This window comes from Atta cephalotes, assembly GCF_000143395.1.
Source record: "Atta cephalotes unplaced genomic scaffold scaffold00022, whole genome shotgun sequence".
In the NCBI taxonomy this organism is placed as follows: Eukaryota; Metazoa; Arthropoda; class Insecta; order Hymenoptera; family Formicidae; genus Atta; species Atta cephalotes.
In genome coordinates this window covers 1,675,787-1,688,167 of record NW_012130086.1, presented here as the reverse complement: position 1 = coordinate 1,688,167, position 12,381 = coordinate 1,675,787, and the positions used below count along the sequence as shown (strand labels likewise).

The 12,381-nt window shown below is 29.4% G+C and overlaps 1 protein-coding gene across 1 annotated transcript; it reads left to right on the top strand.

Moving 5' to 3' along the window:
• The first annotated feature begins 1,641 nt into the window (after nt 1-1,641).
• LOC105619690 (uncharacterized protein DDB_G0287625-like) lies at nt 1,642-11,563 on the top strand. The gene is made up of 14 exons (XM_012201209.1): nt 1,642-1,773; nt 5,691-5,776; nt 5,867-5,922; nt 6,210-6,290; nt 6,429-6,485; nt 6,571-6,737; nt 6,877-6,999; nt 7,120-7,225; nt 8,407-9,233; nt 9,709-10,202; nt 10,319-10,483; nt 10,893-11,081; nt 11,187-11,332; nt 11,457-11,563. The coding sequence occupies exons 1-14, from the start codon at nt 1,642-1,644 to the stop codon at nt 11,561-11,563; spliced, it is 2,736 nt and encodes a 911-aa protein (XP_012056599.1).
• The last annotated feature ends 818 nt before the right edge of the window (nt 11,564-12,381 follow it).

The following is a 12,381-nucleotide window of genomic DNA, read 5'->3' as shown; positions in this document are numbered from 1 at the left end:
TTTAGATGGTATTCAACAATACCATTCACCTACAGAAATACCCATTCAGTAGCATGACTGGCAAATTTTATTCATACATTTAAAAGGGCAGCCAAATCATTTTTTTGACTTTTTAAAATCAAAATTTAGGAATGGGCATCAGTGGCATCATTTGTGACCAATCAGAAAAGTCGAGGTCAGTCATTTCGACAAAACGTGAATACTATTGAAACTCAGGTTCGAAAATCTACCCTATCTTCGCGGGAAAAACTTCGGGGAGAAAAAAGCTGCGCGCGCACGAGCATAGGAGGGTGTGAGTGATCATCGAATACGAAATACACTACAGACTCCAGACTCCAGATTCGTGAGAGTTGCGCGCGTGTACGGACGTCGGTCGCAGTAGTGTGCATCGTGCAGTGGTACTATACGTATGCCGAGTACGCGTGGTGTGAACGAAGCTTGTAGCAGTAGAGAGACTTCGACTCGAAACTAGTCGTCGCAAACGTGGTAGTCACGTGTACGCGTATTCCCGTTGAAACTACCGATCAAAATTTGCTCGTCGTATCAAGCAGCAGATTCTTCTCCGCGAACAGTGTCGACTTGTGCTGTGTTGCGATATATTACGCGAACGCGGTGTTATTCGAGCACCGAGTTCCTACTGAATATTACTGGGATAACCGCGACTCCGGCGAGGTTCGTAGCACTTACTATCTGACACGCGTTACCGCGCGGTGTTAATTCATCAATTGGGAAGACGTAGGGAAGCATCGAAACCCGGCGCGAAATCACGTTCCAAGTAATCCGACGTAATCACAGAGAATAGCGTTCTCGCGGAACGTCACCCGCCGTTCTTCGGAGGCGTGGTGGCTGACGCGGCGTGGGCAAGCATGGCTAGCCGGCTCTTCTGTCTCCCCTCCCCCCTTCTCTCTTTCTCTCTCTCTTTCTCTCCGGTCTCTCCTCCTTTCACTCATTTCGCGAATACATAGACACGTTCGCGCCCACTACGGGCGCGTGTACGCGTGCGTATACGACGTGTCTCTCTTTCTCTCCGCCGTGCAGACGTAAAGAGAGAGACGCTCTCCTTCCAATTTCCATGTGTAGACTTCAAGAAGGTATCCTCGGAACAGCCACGCGTTCCCTCCATCCATCCGGAATATTATCGGCGTTGAGTTCTCGACAGTCGCGTCGTGCAAGTTCGTCACAGTGTGTGTCGTCATTGCGAATTTATTTTCTGTTTTCGCGATAGAATAACGGTATCACGGACGATCGGTAATCTCTGCCACCACAGCTGGTTCGATCCGTTCCACGGCACAGTGGTTCGTCGGCGCGGCGAACTGACCGCAACGTGGATGCGATTCACATTGTGAAATCCGCGTCACCCTCGAACAGCCCCGTGTACGTGCACATGATCATCTATCGTTCGTATAAAGCCACATAAAGCACATTCCCGTCGAATGTCAAGTCCTTAAGCCGCACACGTGCGTTCCCGTCACACTCCCTTACCCCTCGGTGTAACATAACCTAGAATAAAGCCGCGTGGCTTAGCGTGCCAGTGCGATCGAAGTTGCATCGCGTCAGCCGTCTGCTCAGTCAGTATTTTTCAGTGTATCGTTTGTACTGCAGGTAACGTGAAGTGACAAGTGCCAAACAACGATTTGAACGATGGAAGGTGAAAAACGATGGTGGAATCATATGATGGAGATAGAAACTGGAAATCGTATGATTGGAAATGAATACGATACGTTTCCCAAGGAATTATTTCCTGATTATCCGTTCTTAATGGACGAGGACGAGGTAAATTTCTTATATACTTATATATATATATACTTGAACAACGTGCTTATGAATGCTACTAATAACGTTAAGAAAAAAAATGATTTCGTTTATCATGGTAATTTTAATCTTATTATCAAGAAGTGGAGTTAATTTCTCATTCTAAATATCGTCTGGCGGAATTTTGCAAAAAAAAGCTATAACGTTATTCGTAACAATTCTTTCTTGAAAAGAATTACTATATTTCTGAAAATAATTTTTAATTTTTTTAATTACTATATGTTTGAAAATAACTCCTACATTTTTCATAATTACTATATTTTTTTAAATAATTGTTACCTCTTACAAAAAAACTGTTATAACGTTATTTGTAATAAGATTAGTCTTGAAAATAATTATTATATTTTTAAAAATAATTATTACATTTTTTAAAACTATTTTTAAATAATTTTTTTAATCATTTTTAAAATTATTTTTTTGGAAAATAAGAAATTCTGTTTCCATATTCATTTATTACACTTTGATTTAAAATTTAAATAGACATTCATTTATTTTAGCATGATGTTTTTGCATTTAATTTTGTATAATTGCACATCGAATAAATTAATTATACGTATGATAATTAATATTTTCTGATTTGTATACGGAAGTCGAGAAACAATAAATTATTTATTTATATCTTAAGATTCATTTAATCATTTAAGCTTGATAAAAAATATTTTTTATTGATCAATATTCATTTCTACCAATGGAAATTAACTTTAATCTTGATTTAATTATACTGTTTATCTTTTTCTTAGAATTAAAAAATAAAAAATAAAAAAAAATAAAAAGTAATTGAAATTAAAGTTCATTTTACATTGAAAGAAGTGGACTAAGTAAAGTATCATTTATTGATGATTGTTTTAGCATTTTTATTAATACTTATCATTAGATATATGTTCTTTTTAACTTCTGATATAAAGTTTCCTAAACATCGAGATAAAATCGGAAATAAACTTAATAATAATGACAATTAAGAAACTTTTGTTCGAAATTTGCAAAAGTTGCGTTGCATTGCCTACTTTATTCAACACGAAGATTCAATTACTTTTCTTTTTTTTAACACTCTAACTTTTGAAATTGTCTAATTTGAAATAAGAAAAAAATCTCTTTTAAATAATTATAATAAAAATATCATTTTTTTCATCATTTTTAAATTTTTTGCGTCGTTTCGCTTCGTTTAAAAGTTTGAATAATTTTTAAAAATACTTTTTTATAAATCAACATTTATCAAGATAAAAAGATGCAATATTCTATTGATAAAATGAAAATTATTTTAATTGCCCGTAATTTCTTTGATTGTTTATTTAAAATTATTTATAGAATTATTTAAAGTATATTTTAAATTTATAGAAGAAAATGTTATTTTTCTTTAAGCTTATGTGCTAAATAATTTGTCGGGATGAATTCAATGAAGCATATAAAATTCATTCAGGTTTCTTTTTATCTAAATAGTATCTAGATATAATTAAAAACATATTTTTAAAGATTTCAATAGTAAAGTGAAGGTTCTCGGTGAAAGTTGTTAAAATCTAGAACATAAAAGGAAAAACCTTTGGAAAAGAACTGATACCTAAATAAAGTTCCTATTTTATCTGACAATATCATGAAAAATTGTAAAGCCTACAAAAGTATAAAACGAAAAGGAATTCGTAAATATAGATAAAATTTTTAGGTTCCCATTCTTTTTTATTCATGTATAGATTCTTTTGTAGAACTACATTTCATTAATTTTAATTCATGCACTAAACAGTATTCAAACTTTTAAAAATGATTTCCATTATGCAGGCACTATTTTTATTCTTTCAACAATAATTTTCTGAAATATTTTTTTATGAGATTATATACATCTAAAAGGTAAAAAAATATATTAATATTTGTAAACTTCTTCTAACAAATATTAAAATTGTATTTAAGTAAGGTTTAAAATGCTAATAGCATTGAATTAAAAATTTAATTTGGAAAGAATATTATTTCAATTTGTTTGTGCTGCAAAGTAAAAGTAATTGGCGCGCAATCAAATATCTGAGATAAAAATTATTTAAATATACATAGATATTTTATTCCAACACCTTATTTTGAACAGCGTTTCTCGTACTGATTTATTCGCATAAGCGGTCTTGTATTCTAAGTTTAATATTGTGAATTTGTAAATCTTGATAAAAAAGAATATATATATACATTTAAATAGACAATAATGTAAAATTTATTTTAAAAATGTGAATAAAAGATAAATAGGTTGCAAGGTATAAACTTATCTGTGTAATATTTCTTCTATAGATTATGTTTTTAGGAATGCGCGCGTTTTGCTGCAAATTATATTAACTGACCATATGTTTAAGAAAGAAGCGCTTGCATTCTTTCTTTTACAAAAATAGAAATGCTCATTTTTTTGTCACTGGGTATACAATGCCGATTATATTCAAAATTTTGGAAAAGCCATCGTAAGATCAAAGAGACAAAAAAACACATTCATTTTATACATTTCTGTTTCTTTCTCTTTCAGCTTTAAAAAAGAAAGGGAAGATTCTTAAGCTTCGCATAAGTGTGCAATCAGGCATAAATGATTAGAATTCAGAATTGACATGCAGGTATAAGACCTTTATGTTTTTTTTTGTCTCTTTGAACCTTAATAATTTTCCGTTATTTTTGAGAAATTTAAAACGAGAATTTCTAGACTAATTATAATTTGAAAAAATATATTAAATCGATTGTGTGTTTAAGGCAAATCGTTTTAATAGCATAAAATAAATTTCATCTAATGTAAAACTTTTAAAAACTGTCTAAAGAGAATTTCGATTCTTATTAGATTTGAATTAAGATCATGTAACATAGGTAATTCTCTGAATTAAAACTATGCTGAAATAGAACAGACATAATAGAAATACGGAATTATTTTTGTGTCTCAATATATTTTAATTCATGGAATTTTTATTTTTACTATGTCGCGACATAATTTAAATTCTTAAAAAAAAAAATACTTAATTTTTTTCAGGGAATCCAATCTTACATGTCCTTAAATCCTAGAATTATCCTGGAATTTAACATATCCTACAAAAATGCTGGAAAACCCTTATTTTTCCATGTCGATTAATTTTCATTACTTAATTAATTTTTATTGTGATTCACACCATTATATTATTATGTTAAATACAAACCATATAATCATATTGCGCGAATTGATGAAAATTAATTAAACAATGAAAATTAATTAAATAATGAAAATCGATGGATATAAATTCTGGAAAAACTATAGGATTTTTATTGAAATTATTCTTGAATTAAGTAGCCAAATTTTATTGGACACTATGATTTCGAATTTCTGCACATTTCTAGTAAAAAAGTTATTGAAAAAACAATTTTGGAGTAATTTCACATTAGTCTGCCAACCACGAACAAATTAGATTTATTTAGTCTCAATCGATATATTATGGTTTGCATATTTCGAAACAAGTTGATTTTTCGTTTGCACATTTTTAATTAAAAAATTATTAACAATTAAATATATATATATATACACATATATAAAGAAAAGGAAATAACTCATTAAAAGATGTGAAATTATAATATCAAATAATAACAAAATCTTTACAACACATTTTCCGGTAAAGTCATATTTTTTATGTTTAGATTCGTTTTTCTTTGAAATTACCGAGTATTCTAGTTTTTAAATATCTTTAGAAATGAATAGATTATGATTTTATCATTTAATTTTAAAAAATTTTATTAAACATTATAATTATTTTATTAAAAATGCAAAAACATTTACTTCTTAAAAAAAACTATGATTAAACATAAAAACGTATTTATAAAAATGCCAATTGAAATACAGCTAAATGAAAAAAAATATGATTATTTCTTTATTAATAAATATTTATTTGCATAAAAAATTTCAGAATTCACGGCTGATGGATATAATTGACAATATTTCAGCAGAGGATTTAAACGCAGTGTACAATTCCATTTGTAATAATCAAGAAAAGTAAGTATACCATTTTTATTCAAAAATGTTATATATATGATAATTGTAACAAATGTACAACATGTAAATACATTTAATTATTTTTTTTAGTAACGAAACAACTATGCTTGTAGAAGATCTGCTTGCAACCTCGCTACAGGTTGGAAGTTTTTCTTTATAATTAATAAATACTGTATATGAATTCCATTGTTTAAGAATTACACAATATAATTATAAAATTCTTTTCTCCGATCTGCAGTCATTATCTCACGAGGATTACTTAACGACACCTAGCAAAAACATATATATGTATGATGATATGATTGAAATAAATAAGAAACCTAGTGAATTAAAAGAAGAAAAACAAGAAATTGGTTTGTAATAATTGTTTGTAATAATTTTTTTATCAATTTTGATAAAGAAAATAAAACATTTTTCTTTAATATTTTAAAAGGATCTGAAATATTTGGTAATGCAGTAAAAATGGAAATAGAGGATGAACAAGAAAAGGACGAAGTATTTAAGCCTCCAACAAGTAATACTCTGCCTATGTTGTCTTATGTAAAAAATAAAAATAAAGCAAACATCAAGACAAAAAATACAAAAGGGAAAAAGAAAACGAAAGAAGATATAATACCAATTAAAAATACAATAACAATTAAAAAAATTAAAGCAGAGGAGCAAGAAGATTGTGTAGACGTTGAAACGATACCACGAGATGAAATACCAAGTAAATTAAATCAATTTATATTCATATCAAACTATTAAGTAAACATTAGTATTGTAACATTTTACTGAGATTTATTTTTTGTTAGTATTAGAAGCATACGATGCAAAGAGTTTGTTAGAAAAATTTGAGGCTTGCGAGAATCCAAATCCATGCAATAAATCGACCATTAAAAATGATCATACATATGACATTAGAACAAACAAAACATGTCAAATGATTCAAGAGTGCAACGCTAACATATCGGAGAAATCCGTTTCTCAAGCTTCCAATCAACAGCCTTCAATCTTATCTAAAAAAATAATCAATAAAACAAAGGTTATCTATTATTTTAATATTTTAATATTTTTTTAAGTAGATTAGTATATAATCTAATTATTTTATTGAACTTTAGCTGTCAGAATGTAGAAAAACTAGTCCGAAAATTGCTACGCTAAATATACAAAGTAATAAACGTAAGAGTACACGAATGCAAGACAGAGTTTCCTGTAACAAGATTTTGAAGATAGATTCTACAGTGAGTCCTTTCCTTAAGTATTATGACATGATTTGAATATGTATGTGCATTTATTTCTCATATCAATTATTATTGCAAAATGATGTAAAATAATCCACTATTAATTATAACATTTTTTAGGTATCGGATGATATTAAAAGTAGAACAGTCAGTAGAACTTTAGTACAGTTGGATCACGATTATTGTAATAATGATAACTTTCGTGCCAAGAACTACAATAGCAACAGTAAGTACGATAAGTAATAAAATAGATAGGGGAGAGTGGGAACAGTCGGGAAGATTGGACATTAAATCTCCCACCTTGAGTGGCGTTGCGTAGGTCAAATGGATGTGATTAGTAGATCTTTTTAAACCCTTTTTATAACTTTTATTTGAAACATTTTTTTCAAAAATGGTTTTCAAGATATTTTAGGAATCCAGAATTTTTTGTACATCCTATATATATTATAAAATTGATATAATATGTTAAAATTATATCAATCCAATTAGTTTAATATACTTATATTCATTAAATATAATATTTATAAATACGTTCCTTTTGTGTATTATCGTTAAATTATATTAAAAAATTTAATTTTTTTAAAAAAAACCCCAATAAAACAAAAAAAGAATCCTGGTTTTTTGGGGTAAGTAAAATAATGCTAACCCCGACGTAAAGTTTAGGAGAATACCACTGTAACTGTATAGTTGTCACAATGACAATATCAACAGTGCAACGCGTGATTACGTTTGTGTATCTGTCCTGTTTTAGGATTTGAATATCGAAAAGTAAATATTTTGTGTGTGTTTTTGTCTAATTCCATTATTCAAAATTAAAATTTTGGATTCTTTAAACTTAAAATTAATTACAAAATGGAACGGGCATATAAAAGTCAAGCGCGGTAGTTAGAGCGCAAAAATCTTTTTATTCTTGATGTTACTTCTTATAAATTGACAAACATTTTGGCTTCCTTCCGAGTCATCATCAGTGTACAAAACCTCTGCTTATTTCTTAAGTCTTATAGGGAAGTATTGTGAATTCCATTATTATTATTATATATCCATTATTATTACTTTACATTTACACAAAATTATATTCACATTAAAAAATGGGTGTATTATGTATAATATGAGCTAATTTTCGGACATGCTTCTTTAAGCTAAAAAATTTGAACGATCATTTATTTATAGTGGTTGGGAATCTTGAGCACTAGTTGATTAGGGAGATTCGGATATGCCCAAACCTAGGTCTGTTTGCTTGCCCTTTTTGTACTCAGTATCTTTGCACTCAGTTTCTTTTTTTCAACACTATTTTTGTTAACATTTTATTTAAGATTTTCCTAAAATATCCAAGGACCACTCTTCCCTAAGTAATAAAAATAGAAAATTATTCTAATTAATAACATTAAAATATATTTATTATACTAGAAACTACAAAACATATATCTGTATTAAAATCGAGCCAAAATGAAAATCCGGATGGTCCCAATCAACACGAAAGACATCACAAGACTGATAATTCAAATGAACAATGCCATCTGGAGTTGGTCAATATATATGACGGAAATGGAAAACCAGCAGTCTTACAAAATGAAATCAAAGATAAGTGGCTCGAAAATGATCGTAAAGATTGTCAAAAAGAGACTTCTCTCAAACACTCTCACAACTTAAATTCATCTGTTAGAAAGATAAATATTTCAAATGCGTCTCCAACCATCAAACCTCTTCTCCTTTCTATTCGTTCACCTTTAGCTAGAAAAATCATTCTGCAATCACAAAAACATATATTACCTAAAACGAATAGTATACAAACGAGTCCTAAAACGCAATATATTTCCGTACTGAAGAATCCACCAAATGCATCACAATCACAGTTCTCAATAAATAATCCTAACAAAAATATGGTAACTATTATGAATAATTCAAATAATGAAATACAAAATATAATTGGACAAAATACTCAAAATACGCCACCACATGAAGAAGACAAGACATCTCGTGTTAAAATTAGTGTATTAGAATATCGAAAAAGAATACTGAACGATAAAACTCGTAATGACAAACCCATGATAATGAAAGAATCATCTCGAACTATACTAGTGGATATTTATCATGCTTCAACTATGAAATTACCACTCAGACCTGATCAAGAAATAAAGGATACGTTTTACTGTCAGAGAGAAATTATGCCATGTTGGAAAAAAGAATCAGATATACAAGAAGAAAAAAATAAGCCAAAACCATCTACTCGCAATGTACAAACAGAAACGGACGAAAATATTTTTGAATATTTAAAATCAGTAGATGTTGAGGAGGAAGAGAGAGATGCGAAAATTATGGAAATAAACAAAAAAAGGTAAAGCATTAAATTATTATTATTAATATTATTAATATTACTATTAAAATTTATCGGATTTCATGATGAAAACCTTCTTATTCGAATATTTCATATATCAAAACCATTTGTTCCAATAATGCAAATAATTTAGTAAAAAAAATTTTTTTATAATTTGTTCAATGTGATGATATTATGAATAATTGCACATACGTTTTAAAAAAAATCTTTCGAAAAGATCCTGATCAGTTTTAATATTTAGTTCTTAAAATATTTGATCCTTTTTCCTGAAAGAAGTCATCGTGAAATCCTACGAAAACTTTTGCATTCTAATTACATTATAATCATTTGTACAATATCACAATAGGGAGGAAAATACAACAAATAAAAAACAGAAATCCTGCGAAAGAGTCTCTCACAGTTTGAGTCGATCTAGCTCAAAAAGCAGAAGGTGTACAACAAGCGAAAGCAATAGCAGGAGTAGAAGCAGTAGTAGGAGTAAGAGTAGAGACAGAAGAAGTAGGAGCAAAAGTCAAAATCGAAGCAGAAGGAGAAGTAGAAGTAAGAGCAAGACAAGAAATAGGAACAGAAGCAGAAGTGTTTGTACAAGCACAAGCAAAAGCAGAAGTAGCAGCAAAAACAAGAGTAGCAGTAGGAGTAGAAGTAGGAGTAGGAGTAGATCTCGAGTAGATCGACGTAGCAGCCGACGAACAATAAGTCATCGCACGCGACGTAGCTCTGTCACCTCAACAAGCAGTTGGTCGTCTCCCGCATCTATTTCAATGAGATCAAAGCATTCGTATTCACGTTCTAGCTCTCGATCCGACATCCGATCTAGATCTAGATCCAGATCTAGATCTCCCGAACAGTTTTATTCTAAACGATCAAGGTATATAACCAATTCATTCCAATCAGAATTATATGTATAATAAATAAAATCGATAATAGACTAGCTTGCAAACAAGATTAATTTGAATAAAATTCTTATAAAAATTATGTCAATAGATCTCCCTCGACTTCGAATCTTCGAAGAAATAAATGGTCTAATAAACGAAGAAAGGATAGTAGGGATCGTGAAAGAAGTTATGATAAATATGACAGACGCGAAAGAAGTTATGATAAATATGAGAAACGTTCCTTAGCCAATCGTCATGTCAATAGAAGTTATAGGTAAAACATGTTTTTCGAGATATAAAGATGCAATTTCTATTGATATTGAAATGAATATTCATCTAATAAATTTTTTACTATATAATTTACTATTCTACCCAATTCTAATTACCAATTTTAATCGTTTCACCTTATCATCTTATTAATTATCATCTTATTTTCACTTAAGATTATAACTAATTAATATGTATAATGTATAATTAAATAATTATATATATAATTATATTATGATTTAATACAAAATGTTTATAAAATTTACATATTTACATATTTTCAAAAAATTAGAAAAAATAAAGAACTTATATTTGGAAAATAATAAACTTTTCAATTATTGTTAAGATTAATAGATATATTTAATAAAATCCTCGATATATAGCTTTTCATCATTTTTATAATTTGTCTCTAGTAGATCACCGCTAGATTCTTATTCCGAGGCTTACGATGATTGGCACAACAGAAAAAAACAAAGAGAAATAGAAGAACGAAGAGTGGTATATGTAGGCCGTATAGACGAAGGAATTACCAAATCTGATCTACGTAAAAGATTTGAGATTTTTGGACCTGTTGAAGATATCAGTGTACATTTTCGTGAACATGGGTACGTCTTATATCTTCACTCATATTCACTTTATTATTTTTTTTTAATTATATTATTCTCATACTACAATTCCTACAATCTCTATAATCTGGGATATTATTTTAGCGAAAACTACGGTTTTGTCACTTTTGTATACAACAATGATGCTTATGAAGCCGTGGAACATGGTAATGACAATCCGTCTTTACCCGAATATACTCTATCTTTTGGAGGACGCAGAGCGTTTTGCAAATCCAAATACGCCGATCTTGGTAAGATAATTAATATAATTAATATATCATATATATATACATATGTATGTATGTATCAAAATTTTGTCTTCTTTATTTATTATATTATCTTTATATTTTCTTTACGATTATATTTTTTTGACAGACAATGTAGAAAATGGTGCCCCTAAGAGGAGATCTCATATAAATGAAGACATGTCCTATGATTATCTCTTAAAGTCAACAGCATATATGCTCAAAAGAAAAGTTTGACATACGTATTGTCTAATCGTTTTAAATTTAAACAATAGATTGATTGTTACTAAAGTAAATTTTTTAGAGAAAGAAACGCACCTGTATCAATGCTCATATACAGTGTGTTTCGGTGCTGCTCTTTTACTATAACAAATAGTAATTAGGAATATGCAAATTATAAATACATTAGGAACATTTGAAATTTTTAATTATCCAATGCTTTATTCAAATTTTTTAGTCTCATCAGATATTTGTTCCTCAGCTTGCCAAATCTTATCGAATTTTCTGAAAAAAAATGATATATTTTAATTTTCTCATTATATAATATCTCGTTATGTAAAATACGGATAATTGAAAATATTCAAGTTACAATCGCACTGAGCAGGTACCTGATCTTGTTGAATACAGAGAGTCTATATAGAAGAGAATCGCTAACTAATCACATGAGCAAAAATTATTTCAGTTAAGCAGAAAACCTATTTATTACTCCAGCAGATCTATTCTGTAACTCTTAACGCAAATTTCGTTATCATTATAACGCTACTGCGCTTTTTTATGATGAAACAGCTGCGCAGCAGCGTTATGACAATGAAATTTGTGTAAAGAATTATAGAATAGGCCTGCAGGCAATAAAAAAAGTTAGATTCTATTGGCGCCGCTCTCCCTTTAGTTGAAAATAAATAAACTCGATTCCTCATGCTATCTGCCTATTTCTAGAAAGAATGATGTGACGAGAGGCAAAATTTGCCTTTATATATATATATATATATATATATATATATATATATTACAAAATTTTCGGAAACGTTAATAGTAGTAGTTGAAGAACTGATTTA

Bases quoted from the DNA above. Each gene is read 5' to 3' on its own strand.
- LOC105619690 (XM_012201209.1), top strand. From the start codon at position 1,642: ATGGAAGGTGAAAAACGATGGTGGAATCATATGATGGAGATAGAAACT. The intron at 5,923-6,209 runs GTTTTTCTTTAT...ATATTTTAAAAG, and splicing joins AACCTCGCTACAGGTTGGAA to GATCTGAAATATTTGGTAAT. The intron at 7,000-7,119 runs GTGAGTCCTTTC...AACATTTTTTAG, and splicing joins TTTTGAAGATAGATTCTACA to GTATCGGATGATATTAAAAG.